The 18,410-nt window shown below is 34.9% G+C and overlaps 2 protein-coding genes across 2 annotated transcripts; both read right to left on the bottom strand.

Moving 5' to 3' along the window:
• Window positions 1-797: 797 nt before the first annotated feature.
• LOC132274696 (probable LRR receptor-like serine/threonine-protein kinase At3g47570) lies at window positions 798-7,021 on the bottom strand. Its single transcript, XM_059776033.1, has 5 exons — window positions 6,982-7,021; window positions 4,841-4,984; window positions 1,437-3,436; window positions 935-1,061; window positions 798-838 (listed from the first exon to the last, which is right to left on the bottom strand). The coding sequence occupies exons 1-5, from the start codon at window positions 7,019-7,021 to the stop codon at window positions 798-800; spliced, it is 2,352 nt and encodes a 783-aa protein (XP_059632016.1).
• A 6,054-nt stretch (window positions 7,022-13,075) lies between these two features.
• LOC132274681 (LRR receptor-like serine/threonine-protein kinase ER1) lies at window positions 13,076-15,944 on the bottom strand. Its single transcript, XM_059776009.1, has 3 exons — window positions 15,029-15,944; window positions 14,669-14,812; window positions 13,076-13,086 (listed from the first exon to the last, which is right to left on the bottom strand). Exons 1-3 carry the CDS (start codon window positions 15,942-15,944, stop codon window positions 13,076-13,078), a joined length of 1,071 nt encoding a protein of 356 aa, XP_059631992.1.
• Window positions 15,945-18,410: the final 2,466 nt, after the last annotated feature.

Below are 18,410 nucleotides of genomic sequence, written 5' to 3'. Positions count from 1 at the left end.
TTTAGCCATCTTTTCGAGTTGTTTTCTCACCCATGGATTGAGCCAGAGTTCATTTTCCTAGCCATTTCTTGACTATCTACCACAAAAGTCATGCCTAAATAAAGAGAATTTATCTCATTCAAACGCCACATCCAAGAGATCTCTGTCTGATTATAGAAATGGATAGGTATTCTCGATGGGAGTACGTTCATGTCCTGAAGTCCTCATCTATTGATTGAAGTTTTTAATGATCCAATGGATGAGAATGCAATCTCATTCTTGATTCAATGGAGAAACACACTAGCTCATGCGAGAATGCTCTCATCATATCCTCTTTCTTTCAATTTGTGATGTAAGTTGAAGCCTTGCTGAATTAACACTTGGTATGAAGAGTTCTAATAAGAAATTACAAACGTTATCAAAGCTTTCAGCCTCCCAGACAGTTACAACATTTGTCATACATTTCTAGAAAGAAAAAAAAACATAACAATTACACTGCCAAATTCCTGGCCTATCCTCTGTCGTGCTTGTCGAGTAATTTACCCATGAACCGGTGCACTCTGATCTAAAGCATATGTTACATGCAACGACGTCATATACCTTATTTTGTTGTTGCTGCATCATCGTTTTGATGTCATGAAGCAACTGAGCTACCACCCTTGCATTTCCCTAATTCCTGCAAAAGTACTCTCTATTAGAACGTAAAATAATAGAATAAAACTTTTTCACTTCTATGGATATAGCAATGTCAAAGAACTAGAAATTAGTCACTAGTTGCACCTTGTAAGATAGGAGCATCAATTACACAAATTCAGTCCTCATTGAGTGCATCGAGTTACTACTGTCTCAACTTGCTCACCTGCATGGAATTCAATATTCTAAGTTATTCTGTAACTTGGAATAGCAAAAACTAGAATTAGAATAGATAGATACTTTCATGCTTCAACTCACTCACAGTTTTTGATAAATTGAAGTTTGATCTTCTTGAGTGCTACTAGAGCATCTTTCATGTTGGTCCTCTCCTGGGGTGATTCCGCAGAGCAATACAAAGCCAATTCCATGATGGATAATACACACTGCACCTTTGCAGTGTAGTGTTCTTCCTCTGGCCTGAGCAAGTTGGAATCAACAACCTGAATAATTGCGTCGGGTAGTGACTGATTTACCCAACCTTTAAGGCTCCGATCCCCAACAAATAAATCATCAGTGGGTTTTCGTCTTGTAAATATTTCCATCAACATAATACCATAACTGTAGACGTCACTCCTTGTTGATACTAATCCTTCCAATCCGTGCTCTACATAAAACATTATAATTAATCAAACTAGTTGGATGTGTTTTGATGAAAGTGAAATATTGATAAACTAAATTGAAATTTTGTTATGAGGTAAAAAAAAAAAAAAAAAAAAAAAAAAAAAAAAAAAAAATCATTTGAACAAAAATTGAAAGCTAAAAGCTTCACCTGGAGCAATATACCCGATTGTTGCTAGAGTCTTGGTTAGTGCAATGCTATCCCCTTGTTCTAAGAACTTTGCAACGCCAAAGTCACTCACATGTGCAACCATCTCTTCATCTAGTAGGACATTGCTGGGTTTGAGGTCACAATGAATCACACGCGTTGAGTAACCATGGTGGAGATAGTCTAATGCACACGCCACGTCTATCATTATGTTTAATCTCTGCAAGATATCCAACAAGTAATTGTGTGAATACAACCACTTTTCAAGGCTCCCATTAGGCATGTACTCTAGTATCAAGGCCCTGAAATCAAGGTTAGAGCAACTGCTAATTACTTTAGTGAGATTCCGGTGGCGAATGTTGCGTAAAATTTCGCATTCTGTGTCGAAACTCTTGAAAGCAGTTTCTTGTTGCAGATTGAATACCTTTGCAGCCAAAACCGTCCCATCTGTTAGTGTACCTTTGTAAACAGAACCATAACTCCCCGTTCCAAGTAAATTGCTTTCGCTAAACCCATTTGTTGCTCGAACAAGTTCATGGTATGCAATTCTTTCAAGTGTAACTGCGGGTATCGATTCAAGTTGAATTAGATTTTTATTTCTCCTCCATCGACTTTTTAGGCACATTAATAGAATTGCTGAGGCAAGAAGTATTAATGCGATTGGTAACAAAATATATAACATTCTGTTTACCTTCAATTTGTGAAGAGAATTATTATCACACGGCCGGACTTGGAACCGAGGAGCACCACACAATGCTTCATTCGACGTAAAAGACCGACTCGTGAAATTCACAAAAGGTCCACCAGTCGGAATTTCTCCTCTTAGTCTATTGAAAGAAGCATTGAAATGTTTAAGATGCAAGAGTGACTCCAATGACTTAGGAATTGGACCGGATAGGTTGTTTTGGGATATATCCAAGGATTCCAAGCTTACCAAGTTTCCAAATGCCTCAGGAATTGATCCTTGTAGCCTATTATGTGCAAGGGAAAGACTAACTAAGTCTTTCAAACCACCAATGGTTGTAGGAATATCACCAGTGAATTTATTCATTGACAGATCAATTTCTGTTGCTACTTTTAAACTTCCAATCTCTTGGGGTAGATTCCCACTCAAAGAATTAGAGGACAGATTAAACTGCAAAAGATCTTTGAGTTTCCAAATGGTTGTAGGTATATCGGAATTAAATCCGTTGGAGTCCAAATATAGATATCTCAGGGAAGTAATATTCATTAAGCATGCCGGTATCGTTCCAAACAATCTATTTTCACTCAAACGTAGCTCACCCAAGTTCAGTAAATGGCAGAGCTCCTCAGGAATGGTTCCATCTATTCTGTTGTCATCAAAATGCAGTTGTTGTAGCTCGCTCAATCCTTTGATGGTCGTTGGAATACGCCCTGTTAAGTTGTTGCCACTTAGAAACAACGACAACAGGCTGCTTAAATTACCAATCTCACTCAGAATATTGCCCTTTATTCCACAACCATCTAAATTAAACATTTCCAGAGACTCAGAGAGAGAACCAATGGAGATCGGAAGAATTCCATGCAGTGGATTTCCAGCAATTTGTAATATCCTTAAATATGTACAATTTGTTAAAGAAGTGAGGAAACTCAATTCTAAAGATGATGATTCAGCAATGAAGTTGTTTACTGCGAGGTTCAAACGTTGGAGTCGTGCTAAATTACCAAGGGAGCTTGGAATAGGACCAATGAACCTATTGTAAGAAATATCTAGACCAGTGAGTTTCGAAGCATTTGAGATAGAATCAAGGATAGTTCCAGTGAAGTTATTTCCCCCAAGATAAAGTATTTCAAGATTGGGTAGAGTCTGGCCTATGCTTGATGGTAAATTGCCTGAAAAGTGATTGCCAACAAGTGCGATCCCTTGTAGTGTTGAGATGTTGAACATCGTTGCTGGGACTCGTCCTCTTAAGCTATTAAAATTCAATGATATTATCTTCAACTTATGAAGGTTGCCAATCTCTTTCGGTATCACACCTGCTTAGCCATGTAAAAAGATTAATTTCATTGGAAATGATGAGAGAGTGGTCGTTAGAACTATTTACAGAAAATAGAAACTAAAAGTTGAAGGAAAATGACAATTTCAAGATTATATTAGATGTCGAAGTTTTTCATGGAATCACTATATCGTCTCTCATAATCATATGAAAATATATTTAACTAATTTGACATTTATTGTTCACCAAAACGTTCAGCTACTATATTGTTCACAAGGATCTTTTTGTTTGTAGGAAAATTCTTATTGGCGGAAAAACATATCTTGAAATTAGAAAAAATAAAAATGACAATGAAAACATATTCAATTATCAGAAGAATGGTGTCACCTTGTACGGAAGTATCCTATTACCTCTTTAAGCAAGTTGGTATTTTACAAGTTTAACCAAACTACAAAACCAAAAGATATAATAACTAATAAAAATAAACAATACAGTCAAGACATTAAATTTATAAAAAAACCTTATTCAATGAATTCAACATAACCCCATTATATTTATTGGTATCACGCCGGCTAAGAAATGTAGAAGAACATTGAAATGTAATGTTAATTTGTGGAAAATGATTAGAGAGGGCTCATAAGAACTATTAAGAAAAAAAATTGAAAATAAACGATGAAGAAAAATGAACATTTCAAGATAATATTAGTATGCGAAAGTTTTTCAGGAAATCACTATATTATTTCTCATATTTATATGAAAAAAAAAAATTAACTAATTTGACATGATTTCTTAAGATCCAATCAATTATGGGCATATCTGTTTGTGGGAAAATCCATATTGGAAATACATCTTTCAAAATTTGAAATTCTAGGATGGTTTAGTTAAGGAAGACATTAACTAAATTCTTATGAAAGGCTTTTTCATATTATGACAAATTAGGAAAAATAAAAATGATAATAAAACATGCTGATTATCAGAAGAAGAAACCTCTTACTCTTTAAGCAAGTTGGTATTTTACAAGTTAATTAACCAAACTCCAAAACCCAAAAGATATAGCACAATTTGGACATTAAATTTAAACAAACTCCAAAACCCAGAAAATCACAAGGTGCAAAGGCGAAAATCCTATTTGTAGACAACAAAATGTTTTTGTTGTGTGTCGGGAAAAAAAAAAAAAAAATGCTTTTAGGGGGAGATACTATTTCACCAATTGAGTCACATGTTTCTAATATATTCATACCTAATGATTTTAAACTGAGTGAGGTGACCAACCATTTAATTTATGTTATGAAATATGATTTTTACCCTTGGATTGAAACACTTCATAATGAATTTCATTTTTGTAAGCCGGGGGAAAATAAATGAAGTAGAAAATGAGAGAAGAAAGTTTTAAAGTGCAAGGAAAACATAACTTGCAAAATTTGCCAGAATATAAGGATTATACCTGTAAATCTATTTCCAAAAAGATAAAGCCCTTGCAAAGAAGTGATATTAAAGATGGAAGATGGAATGAGACCAGTGAAACCTACTTCCTGCATTGCTAATATCTCCAAATGAAGAAGGTTACTCATCTCTTGTGGAATTTCACCTACAATTTAAAGAATTTACCATTAGCATAAAATGGGGCATAAATAAATGACTCATTATAGTCCTATTAATCAAGTGTTCTCAAATCCAACTTTAACATTATATTAAAACCTACTTCCTCACACTTAACAATTTACCATCCATATGAAGCTTTTAAATGTTAATCATACAATCATACCATATTGCATATAGCAAGGCAAACAATGGAATCTAGCTTCCTTCCATTTTTTATCTTATACATGATCAAAGTTCATATAAATTTGAGTAGAAAGCTATTAACCACTACAATGTGATAGTTTTTAAATACAGGAAAAGTCTTTTAATTTTATAATAAGTTAGTTAATCCAATGGTCAATAAAGAAGGCTCATTCATGAATCTTGTCATATAATGGCTCTCTTAAGGACCTTACTTTCTTATAGCTCATATAGAAACCTTCACTTTGGATTTTTATAGAATTATATTTTAGTAAATGCTTAAAAAAAAAAAAAAATGTCAAGATCAATGTTCATGAATCTGATTTAAGAAGTGTTGAATCTGTATTTGAATTTAAGAATTTTACATTTAAATTATGAACATGTCCATGACAAGTTGAACATGTCCCAAAGTCCGAGAGTGTTGGAGTAGTGTCATTCACTCGGATGACTGTTGTATGCCTTCTCAGTTGTGTTCAACTTTGCTTAATTAGGAATCTTTATTTTTTTTCTTTTTTTGTTTAATAGACTTGACAATTAAGGTTATTAATTTCTCCTAAATAAAAAATAAAATAAATTAAAAAGTTTCACCAAATGAGCACAATACCCTATGTGATATAAAAGGCAAGTAACTCCTAATCTGATTCCTAAATGCAGCTTGACACATCTCTCAACAGAGTATCTTTCCTTTTTATTATTTTATTTTTTGCCTTATCTTTTTGAAGGTCTATTCCCTTGTTGCAAATTTTATGTTATACAGATGAGGATAAATATCAATTGAAAATAGATAGAGATGTTGTAAACATATGACATGAAGTACTGTGCAAATAATCATTTCCTATTAGATTTTGTTTAGCATGAAAAGAAAACTTATTTATGATGTTGTATAATAAAACTTTATCTTTGTCACTCCGTAGGCACATTAATTTAACAGAGGGTGAAAGTGGTAAAGGTTCTCCTGTGTTTCCTTTCTTTCATTTTTTTTTTTTTTTATTTTTTTGTTTGTTAATTAGTTCATTTTAGTTTTGTTTACCTCTTTTTGCTAGCTTTTTTATTTCGGTAAATAAAACTGAAATTTTAGTTGCACCAGCCGGGAACGAAATGATAAACAAAAAGGCTCTTTTTGCTAGCTTTCATAGCAATTTACTTTGCCTTTTACTCAAATGTGCAATTAGATTTGTGCAGATTAAAAGTCAAAATAAAATTTAACAAGCATAATATGTGAAACAATGAGTTTGCATCATGGCCTAGAGAATAATTTTGAAATAAATAACAAAAATGTTGAAGGTGTGGTACTACAGGTTGAAATTAGTGTGAACATAAAAAAAAGAAGTTGTTTTATGAGAGATGGAATAAATCATATTACATCTCCACCAACTCTCCAACTCTCGCTATATATATAATCTTGGGTTTGGTCTATAATAAAAGATCCCATGTCTGACGCAAAGTGAAAAAAATGAAACTAGTAATGAAATATTAGAATATGTACGATTAAATAAATTATGTTTGGTTAGCGGATTTAGTTAAGAAAAGGAAAAAGAAAATAGAATGAAAAGAAGAGGAGGAAACATTCTTCAAAGAAATGTAAAAGCCTTTTTATAAGAAAATGGGTATAACAGTCATATTGGAGGCTACTTTCGGGATTAATGATGTAGAACTGATTGCTGAAACCGTTATGGCCGGTTTGGACCGTCAGGGTGCCAAACGAGCATATTGACAGATTTTCTGGGCTGATCCCGAAGTGTGCAATTTTTACCTGACATAAGAGTTTTTTTTATTAAAAATGGCCCAATGAACAAGACTCACCGCATGCTGTGATGTAACGTGCTTTTCGGCGAAATACCATCGTTTAGGGCCTTAAAACAACGTTTTTCGGTTCGAAAAAAGCTTATCGAATATTTTGAGATTTTTGTTTGTTATCTGAACGAACTCGGATTGCATTCATATTTTATATTTAGTAGTTTTATTTTATTAGGTTTCTTTCTCTAATTTTTCAGAATTTTTAGAAAATCTTTATTTTTATGTTTATTTTCAGGTATTAGTATCCTTTCAAGATTAGGTTTCCTTATGTTATAAGGATTCCAGTTACAGTTAGTTTCTCTATGGATTAGGGTTTTCTTCCATTATAAATATATGTAATTAAGAGATCAGAATCATTCATTCAATTATCAATACAAATATCAGATTTCTCTGAAATTGTCTTTTGTTTTGTGGATTCAAAACATCCACCTTGTGAATTCAAGGTAATCTGTCATTCATGAATAAATTTATCGCTTCCGCTTATGTCAGTTGAATTAGAGCCTTGTCTTTTCCTGGTTTGATAGAAGATGAACGTGGTAATGAAGATCGAAAGGAAGAGACTCTTTTGAGGGCCGAATTCCAGGACTTTCGATAGATCGACAACCCAACAGGCGTTACAAGAAATTTAAGCAACCCTTGCTGGGTTCGCATCAGGTCCAAATCAAAATCGTGATTACAACATGGAGTGAAACATTGATGAAGATCGTGTTCGTCCTTTTTGGAATTGCAACCCCATCCCGCCGCATAGGCAGCCAACTTACGAGGAAGACTTCAGTGATGATGACTACGCTGAAGAGGTGCTTGGCAAAAATTGAGGGGCTAGAAGATATTAGGATTAAGGAGATCGTGATTCTAGGGAGTTTCGTATGAAGATGGATCTCCCCAGTTTTAACGATAATCTTAATATAGAAGATATCTTGGATTGGTTGGCAGAAGTTGAGAGATTCTTTGATTATATGCATATCCAAGAAGATAAAAAGGTGAAACTAGTGGCATATAGACTCAAGGGAGGAGCTTTTGCTTGGTAGGAACAACTTCAGGTTGCTCGCACAAGGCAAGGGAAGAAACCAGTCCGCTCTTGGCAGAAAATGCAACGTCTAATAAGGGGAAGATTCCTGCCACCAGATTATGAGCAGACTTTATTCCAGAAGTATCAGGATTGCAAATAGGGAAGTCAAACGGTTCAAGCCTATACGGAAGAATTCAATCGGTTGACGTCTTGGAACGACCTAAGGGAAACTGAGATGCAGTAAATTGCCCATTATCTAAATAGTCTGCGATATGCCATTCATAATAGGGTATCAACACAGATAATTTACACTTTACCAGAAGCCATAAATGCAATGGCTAGGGTTAAGGCCTTTTCAAAGAAAAATGAAAGCACCGACTGGCTCTAGGAATTACTTTGATTCGACGCATTCAGCGACGAACAAAGCAAAACAACCTATGTATTCTCAACCTTCTATTCCAATAGTACCTAATTCGGCTAGCACCAGTACTTAGCCAAAAAAGACCAAAATAACTCCCATAGTAAGTCGGGATACATCCAAAAATAATCCCTACAGTCAGCCAAACCCCATTAAGTGTTATTGATGTAGGAAGCTTGGACATCGATCTAATGAATGTTCCTAAAGGCACTCAGTCAATTTAATAAAACCTGGGGGTGAGGAGGATTAAAACAGAGAAGATGACGAAGGGTTTCCTTTATACAATGAGAAAGAAATGATTAGAGAAGATGAGGGGGATCTATTCTTGATCACATTCTCTAGTTGTACGAAGGTTGTTACTTGCCCTGAAAATGGAAGAGCATCCATAGAGGCACAATATATTCCAGACATGGTACACTATCAATAAGAAAGTCTGTGATATTATTATTGATAGTGGCAGCAGCGAGAATATTGTGTCAAGGGTGATGGTCCAGAAGTTAGGGCTAAAAACAAAGAAGCATCCGAGTCCCTACAAAATTGGTTGGATTAAAAAAGGGGCAGAAATAAGGGTTACAGATATCTGTCGGGTTTCCTTTTCTATTGGGAATAAGTATATTAATGAGGCATTATGCATTGTTGTTGATATGGATGCTTGCTATTTGATTCTGAGTAGACCATGATAGTTTGACGTCAATGCCACTCATAAGGGAAGAGAGAATGTTTACATGTTTGATAAAGGAGGGCAGAAGATTATGATGGGTCTTATGACAGAAATGGATTTTTCCAAGGATTCACAAGCCAAAGGAAAGTCAGTTCTTTCAATTAGCAGTGAGCAACAAGTTTTGGAGGAGGCCAAGGAGTTCGGACAGTTTTTGGCACTGGTGGTTGGAGAAAAGGTGTCTAATACTCCTTCTGCAATTCCACCAGTGTTACAACCCATGTTTGAAGAGTTTCAGAAGATTATTCCAGATGAGTTGAGAAGCGGCTACCACCAGATTCAGCACTACATAGATCTTATGCCTGGTGCTAGTCTGCCCATTTACCGTACTATCGCATGAGTCCAAAGGAGTGTTAGATTTTGCAGGACCAAGTTACGGAGTTGGTTCAGAAGGGTATGGTGAGGGAGAGTATAAGTCCGTGTGCTGTTCCAGCTTTGTTAGTACCAAAGAAGGATGGTAGTTGGCATATGTGTATCGATAGTAAAGCCATCAATAAGATCACCATCAAGCAAAGATTTCCTATTCCACGGTTAGATGATATGTTGTATATGCTGGCTGGTTTAAAACTCTTTTCAAATATTGATTTGAGAAGCGGTTATGATCAGATTTGTATTAGACCAGGAGACGAATTGAAGACTGCTTTCAAGACTAAAGAGGGTGTCTATGAATGGTTAGTGATGCTGTTTGGAATATCTAATGCTCCAAGCACTTTTATGAGGCTTATGAATCAAGTATTGAAACATTTTATCAGCAGATTTGTTGTTCTCTATTTTAATGATATCCTAATTTATAGTCAGTCAGATACGAAGCATCAATCTCACTTGAGGGAGGTACTGACAGTTTTACAGGCAAACAAGTTGTACATCAATCTGGAGAAGTGCACTTTTATGACCAACAGTTTACTGTTTCTGGGTTTTGTGGTAAGTGCTAAAGGCATTTGGGTTGATGAGGAAAAAGTTTAAGCAATTCGAGAATGGCCCACGCTAAAAACAATAGGCGATGCATGCAGTTTTCATGGTTTAACAGCATTTTATCAAAGATTCATCAGAAATTTCAGCAGTATTGTTGCTTTTATTACAGAATGCATGAAGAAAGGAAAATTTAAATGGGGTGAAGAGGCAAAACAGAGCTTTGCGCTGATAAAAAAAAAAAATTGTCCAATACACCTATTCTAACATTGCTAAGTTTTGAGAAATTATTCGAGGTTGAGTATGATGCCTTAGTCATTGGAGTTGGTGTTGTTCTTTCCCAAGAGGGCAAACCAGTTATGTTCCATAGTGAGAAGCTTAGTGATACAAGGAAGAAGTAGACTACCTATAAGTTTGAGTTATATTCAGTGGTACGTGCCTTGAAGGTTTAGGAACGTTATCTAATGCAGAAAGAGTTCGTTATTTACACTGATCATCAGGCTTTGAAGTTCATCAACAATCAGAATAATATTAACAGGATGCATGCCAAATGGGTTTCTTTTCTACAGTAATTTATCTTCTCCTTAAGGTATAAATCAGGCCAGCAGAACAGAGTTGCTGATGCATTTAGCCGAAGAGTAGCATTCCTGATGACTTTGTGAACTGAAGTTATGGGTTTTGATTGTTTGAAGGAGTTGTATGGGGAAGATGATGAGTTCAAGGAATTTTGGGCTAAGTGTTAGATTGGACAGGTTAGTGAGAGTATACACATACATGAGGGATTTCTTTTTCATGGTAATTAGCTTTGTCTTCCGAGGAGTTCCTTTAATGAGCAGATTATTCAGGAATTACATGGTGGTGATCTAGGTGGACATCTTGGTCAAGATATAAGACCATAGATTTGATCGAAGAGTGGTATTATTGACCACAACTCAAGAAGGATGTTGGCAATCATATACGGCGGTGTCCAATCTGTCAATCTGCTAAAGGGCAGTCTTAAAACACTGGTCTTTATATCCCTCTAGCTACGCCATATTGTCCTTAGGAGGATTTGTCCATGGACTTGTCATAGGACTTCTATGGACTCAACGAGGGGCAGATTCAGTTTTTGTAGTTTTTAATCGTTATTCTAAAATGGCTCACTCTATAGCTTGCAAGAAGACTTCTGATGCTACACATCTTGTAAATCTATTCTTCAGCGAAGTTGTTCATCTTCATGGAGTTCCTAAGGTCCATCACTTCCAATAGGGACACCAAATTCCTATTCCATTTTTAGAGGACTTTATTGAGGCGTTTTGATACATCTTTGAATTTCGGCAGCACTAGTCATAAGCAATTTGATGGTCAAACAGAGGTGGTCAATCGTACTTTGGGTTATCTGATTCATTGTATTTCTGGTGAGAAACCAAAGTAATGGGATCTTGCGTTAGCATAGGTAGAATTCACATACAACGTCATGGTCAATCAGTCAACAGGCAAGTCGCCTTTTTGTTATTATTTACTATCATCCGCTAAAACATGCATTGGATTTGGTCCCACTTCCAAAGCTGCCTGGAAAGAGTGTTGCTACGGAACATATGGCAGATCGCATCCAAGCCATTCAGGATAAAGTTTGAATGCATCTTGAATAAGCCAATGCGAAATACAAGGAATCAACAAGTAAGAAGATGCGGAAGAAAGTATTTTAAGAAGGAGATTTAGTTATGGTGTTTCTACGCAAGGAGAGGTTTCCTGTTAGTGCCTATAATAAATTAAAGAACAAGAAATATAGGCCTTATCAGATTCTGAAGAAGATCAATAATAATGCTTATGTTGTTGAGCTTTCCGAAGATGTGATTATTTCTCCGAAATTTAATGTTATAGATCTATTTGAGTATATTCCGCCAGATGAGACGCGCTCTTTTAGTCTTAACTCAAGGACGAGTTCTTTTAAAGCAGGGGAGACCGATGTAGAACTAATTGCTGAAGCCTTTTTGGCCCGTTTGAACTGCCGGGGCCAAACGAGTATACTGACAGATTTTTTGGGCTGATCCTGAAGTGTGCATTTTTTATCCGATAGGAGAGTTTTTTTTTTATTGAAAATGGCCCAACGAACAAGACTCATCGCTACACCGTGATGTAACATGCTTTTTGGCGAAATACCATCGTTTAGGGCCTCAAAACAGGATTTTTCGGTCCGAAAGAAGCCAGTTGAATATTTTTTTATTTTTGTTCGTTATCTAAACGAACTCGGATTGTATTCATATTTTATATTTAGTAGTTTTATTTTATTAGGTTTCTTTCTCTATTTTTTCAGAATTTTTAGAGAATCTTTATTTTTAGGCTTATTTTCGGGATTAGGTTTCCTTATGTTATAAAGATTCCAGTTACAGTTAGTTTCCTTATGGATTATGGTTTTATTTTATTATAAATATGTATAATAAAGAGATCAGAAATATTCATTGAATTATCAATATAAATATCAGATTTCTCTGAAATTATCCTTTATTTTGTGGATTCAAAACACACACCTTGTGGATTGAAGGTAATCTGTTCCTCGTGAACAAATTTATTGCTTCCGCTTATGTCAGTTGGTATCATAGCCTTGTCTGATGGCAGATGAACGTGGTGACGGCAACCTCACTGATGACAAAGATCGACAGAGAGAGGCTCTTTTAAGGGCCAAATTACAGGACTTTTAACAGACAACTAAACAAGGCGTCGCAAAAAATTCAAGCAACCCTTATTGGGCTCGCGTTGGGTTCAAATCAAAATCGTGATTACAACAGGGGGTGAAACGTTGACGAAAATCACGCTCGTCTTTTGTAGAATCACAACGTCATCCTGCCGCGGTTGTTTTATACCTTTTATATAAAAATATGTCCCCCAATAACAACTAACCATTATCATGTCCCCCACATAATTTTTACAAACCTACTTAATACAGGGTTGATTTGTTAATGGAATCAGAAAGAAGGAGGAGAAAATAAATATACTGATGTGACTGTGTAAAAATTTTGTGTAAAATACACAATAATTTTACACATTGGTGACGTGGTAGTGTATCTTAACAGATTGCTGGAGATAAAAAAAATAAAAAATAAAAAATTACACATCATACGTGGCAGTGTATGTTTTACACAAAAGATTGTTTTAACATATACACAAAAGAGTGTTTTAACACACCACTAGAGATGCTCATAGGCCAGTTAGGCAGTCACCTAAGGCCCCAAAAAATTTTGCATCCTTATATATTTTTACTTCTCTAAAATATTTATTTACTTATATCATTAGAGCATCTCCAGCCGTCTGTTAAAATATCCTTTTGTATAAAATATACACAGCCACGTATGATGTGTAAATTTTATCATTTTTTTTTATCTCCAGCAGTCTGTTAAGATACACTGCTATGCCACAAATATGTAAAATTGTTATATATTTTACACAACCTTTTACACTGCCACATCAGTATATTTCATTTATCTTCCCTCTTTCTCATTCCATTAAAGAATCAACCCTATATTAAATAGGTTTGTAAAAATTATGTGAGTCCTGTCATGACACGTATTTGATTGTTATTGTGGGATATATTTTTACACAAAAAGTATAAAACAAGCTAAAAATAAATAATCCAAAATTGGAGTGTAAATCTATCATGACACATTAAATTTACACGATAGATATATATACAGTGTTATACACAACGGTTGGAGATGTTCTTAGACTCCAACCAATACTAGACGCCCCCAAAATTTTAATTTTCTTGTATTATTACCTTTTAAAAATTTTATTTCCTTATATTCTTATACCCTAACAGGAAGGTATTATTTTTTTCTATTATTATATTTCCTTATATTATTACCTTCATAAAAATTTTATTTCCTTATTAAACTCCAACCAATAGAAGAAATTTCAAGATAATATTAGCATGTGAAGGTTTTTTATGGAATCACTATATTATTTCTCATATTTATATTAAAAAAATTAACTAATTTGACATGATTTCTTAAGATGCAGACAGTTATGGGCATCTCATGCTCATGAAATTTCATTGTATGAAATCAACCGCCAAAACGTCAAGCTAGTGTTGTTTACTAGGATCTCTCTGTTTGTGAGAAAATCCATATTGGAAATACTTCTTTCGAAATTTGAAATTCTACGATGGTTTAGTTAAGGAAGACATCAACTAAATTCTTATGCAAACCTTTTTCTTCTGCCGATTATCAGAAGAAGAAACCTCCAAAACCCAAAAGATATAACACAATTAGGACATTAAATTTAACCAAACTCCAAAACCCAGAAAATCACAAGGTGCAAAGGCAAAAATCCCATTAGTAGACAACAAAATGTTTTTGTTGTGTGTGAAAAAAAAAAAAAAAAAAAAAAAAAAAAAGCTTTTGGAGGAGATACTGTTTTACCAATCGAGTCACAAGTTTCTAATATATTCATACTTAATGATTTTATATTGAGTGAGGTGAGCAACCGTTTAATTTAAGTTATGAAATATGCTTTTGTATTTAAACACTTCATAATGAAATTCATTTTTGTAAGCCGGGAAAAAATAAAAAATAAAAAATTTGAAGTAGAAGATGAGAGAAGAAAGTTTTATAGTGCAAGGAAAACATAACTTGCAAAACTTGCTAGAATATAAGGATTATACCTGTAAAGCTATTTCCAGAAAGATCAAGGTCTTGCAAAGAAGTGATATTAAAGATGGAAGATGGAATGAGACCAGTGAGACCTCCATCCTGCATTGCTAATATCTCCAAATTAAGAAGGTTACTCATCTCTTGTGGAATTTCACCTACAAAAGAATTTACCATTTGCATTAAAAGGGGCATAAATAAATGACTCATGATCCAATTTAGTCCCTATTAATCAAATGTTCTCAAATCTAACTTTAACATTATAAATAGTAAAACCTACTTCCTTACACTTAACAATTTACCATCCATATGAAGTTTTTAATTGTTAATTAATAACATAATCATGCCATATTAAAGTTGGTATATAACAATACCTTTGAAGTTGTTACCATCAAGAGTTAAAACCTCAAGCACAGTTGAGTTCCAAGTCCCTCTTGGAATGGGTCCATTGAAATTGTTAAATGAAAGTGACAAAATCTGAAGTTTTGAGCACTCATATAAATTGGATGGAATTTGGCCTTGTAGCTCGTTGCTAGATAGATAAAGCCCTTGGAGATTTGAAAGACCATAGCACATATCGGTTGGAAGATTACCAGATATACCATTGTGTGTGAAAGCAATAGTTTGCAGTGACGACATGTTGAAGATGGTGAGTGGCAAGGGGCCTATAAGCTGGTTATTTTCCACGTTCAAAATCTTCAAGTTCCGAAGATTTCCAATCTCTTGCGGAATCATTCCCTGTATAAAATTGTAAGATAAAGACAAGTACTCTAGCTTCGACATGTTAGAGAAGGAAGGTGGGATAGTACCTATAAAACTATTGTTACCAAGAATTAACTCTTGCAGTTTAGTTAAGCCACCCAACCATGATGGAAGCTGTCCACTAAATTTGTTAAAACTCAAATTCATGAATTTCAATCGACGCAGATGAACTAACTCATCGGGCAGATGACCACTGAAACTGTTGTTACGAAGGTTGAGGGAAACAAGAAATGAGAGGTTACCCAGGTTTGGAGGAACCGTTCCTTCAAGAGCCATGTCAGAAAGGTCCAATGATGTCACTCGTCGGTGGCGAACACCACAAGTGACTCCAACCCAGTTACAAACGAATGTTGATGTGGACCAGTTGTTATCCAAGACACCATGAGGGTCAAAAGTGATATTGGCTTTCAAGGCAAGAAGAGAAGATTGGTCACTGGTAATGTTGGGTACACTCCTAGCTAAACAAGCCACAACACAATGCACTAACAACACTGCATGCAAAAGAGAAAACCAAGTAATTTTCTCCATGAGTGTGCGTGAATAATTTGGAATACCGACTCAGTTTGCAAGATATATAAACAATAAAAATCTATATGTATAACTGTCTATATAGAAAATACGGATTAATTTTTTTGTTTGGAACAAGAAATCAATACTATATATTACTCATTATTCAAGTGGAACCCGCAAATATATCATCACAATTTCTCTACTTTTCCCACTAAATTCGGTTGCCATGTGCTCACCTCCTTTCGGCAAAAAAAAAAAAACTATATATATATATATAAAATAAACGAATGCAATAACCCAACATCAAACTCCTTAAATATTCATCCTTCGTGGGTCCCACGAAGGATGAATATTTATATATATAGATTATATATATATATCATCTTGCATCTAGAAAAGGGAAGCAGGTGCCGAAAATTTGGAAGAAGGAAAGAAAAAAATTTTGATTGCTTTAGTGGGACCCACGAAGGATGAATATTTAAGGAGTTTGATATTGAGCACATGGCAACCGAATTTAGTGGGAAAAGTAGAGAAATTGTGATGATATATTGGTTCCACTTGAATAATGAGTAATGGGTTGTTTGGTTTGATTTCATATATATATATATATATGTATATCTCTCTCTCATCTGATGGATGATTAAGGGAACTGCCGAAATTAGTGGGAGAAAGGAATAAAAACGGTGGCGGGACCCAGATTGACTATTTTAATAATAAATATTTCAGCTGTTGTTGTTGACCTCAGACCACACAGGTTTGAGGTGGTAAGCCATGATCTGATATTCGACACATTGTATATAGAATTGTGTCGGTACATTTGCCTTTGTTTATTCCATCTGTTTTGTCTAAATACTGGTGAGGACTTAATGAAGGGAGTGAGACAGAGGGGAAGACTGAGCAGAGAGCGAACTACAGGAGAGAAAGAGAGATGAACTTTCATTCTTAAAACAGTGAGATTTTGGGAGGCGTCCGAGAGCAACAATTGCTCTTTTAGGCATTCTCTACGTACCTGCGGTGGTGTAAATTCAAATTTCGTCTATAATTTGTGAAGTAGGGGTGTCCTAATTCTCTTAACCCATACTTGATGATTTTTCTCTAAAATTATATTTTTTTATATATGAAATTGATGCATTGTATATGTCCTGCATACAAATGGATTTTGCGAATTTTATTTAAGTTAATGTGAGAGTATGAAAATGAATTGATTTTGGTGGTAATTGAAGCTTTATTAAAAGGTTGATGTAAGTTGCACATGTAGACACTAAAATTTTAGTGGGCCTTGATTTTGACAAATTGACTCATCAAATATGGGTCTAATGTTTAATTAAATTATTTAATTGGTCCAAGTTTGGTCCACTTAAATTTATTTAATTAGCCCACCTCAGATAATTAAATAAAAAGATAATTATTCCTAATAAAAATATATTTAAAATAATTATTTTTAAGGATAATGATTATAATATAACCGATCCGGCACAGTTATGATTTTATCCTTATCAGAAGAGGACATGTGTCATCATCCTATTAATCTAAGAAGCCTATAAATAGAGGTCTGGAGGAAGAAGGAAGTGACATATAAATTCAGAATTCAGAAATGCAGAATTCCAAAGAGAAATACAGAAATTCTGCCAATACTCATCCCCAACATCCAAACCCAAAGGTGAAGAACACCAAACACATCAAATCGTACCGTTTTTCATCAAATTCCACGGTAATCAACAATAAGCACATCAAATCATGCCGTTCTTCATTCAAATTTCACGGTAATTCAAGATCAAGTTCGTGTAGCCCTTGAATACCAACAAAGGAAATCAAATCAGAGAACCTTATTCTTTGTAAAGAATATTATTACAGAGGATTGTACTCAAATTTTTATAAATTAATAAAATATTATTATTTGCTTCTGAGGATACCAAAAGTGACCTCGGCCGGATGCGATCCAGATTGATAAAAGCGGATCGGGCAGGCACAGCCGTTGTTGACCAAGTCTCCATTATTCAGGCCCAATTCCATGAAACCATGTTGGAGGGCCAATTTCAGGTAAAGGGAATTGAGCCCATGATCAAGAGGAGCCCAGAAGAGCAGCCAGTGCAAAGAGTTAGTTAGGAAGTTTCTAGAAGATCTGTAACAATCTATAAATAGACTGAAAATAGAAGGAAAAGGGGTTGGAAAATCTTTGAAGTGTAGAGTTTCTCTTTCCAAATTGAGAGTGAAATTTTCTTGCATCTTCAATGGCGTCGTCTGTTGGAACGATGAAAATTGATCTGTATTCGATAAAGACAGATTTGATCAAGGCTAGTTTGAAAAGGAGGAGCTAGATCTCTGAAAGTTGAGTCCAGATCAGAGAGATCGTGATTCATCTCGCAAAGTCTTGATTCCAATGGATTTCGAGAGATTGGCATTCGATCTATGCAGTTCCGATCTATGCTTGTTTAGTTGATTTATGCAGTTGAGATTTGTTTAGATTGCTGAATTGGATAAGCT

The sequence above is a fragment of the Cornus florida genome, unplaced genomic scaffold (genome assembly GCF_030987335.1).
Source record: "Cornus florida cultivar Cherokee Brave unplaced genomic scaffold, ASM3098733v1 CherokeeBrave_3.0.0_Hap2_Chr01, whole genome shotgun sequence".
NCBI classification, from domain to species: domain Eukaryota; kingdom Viridiplantae; phylum Streptophyta; class Magnoliopsida; order Cornales; family Cornaceae; genus Cornus; species Cornus florida.
This window is presented reverse-complemented; position numbering and strand designations above follow the sequence as displayed.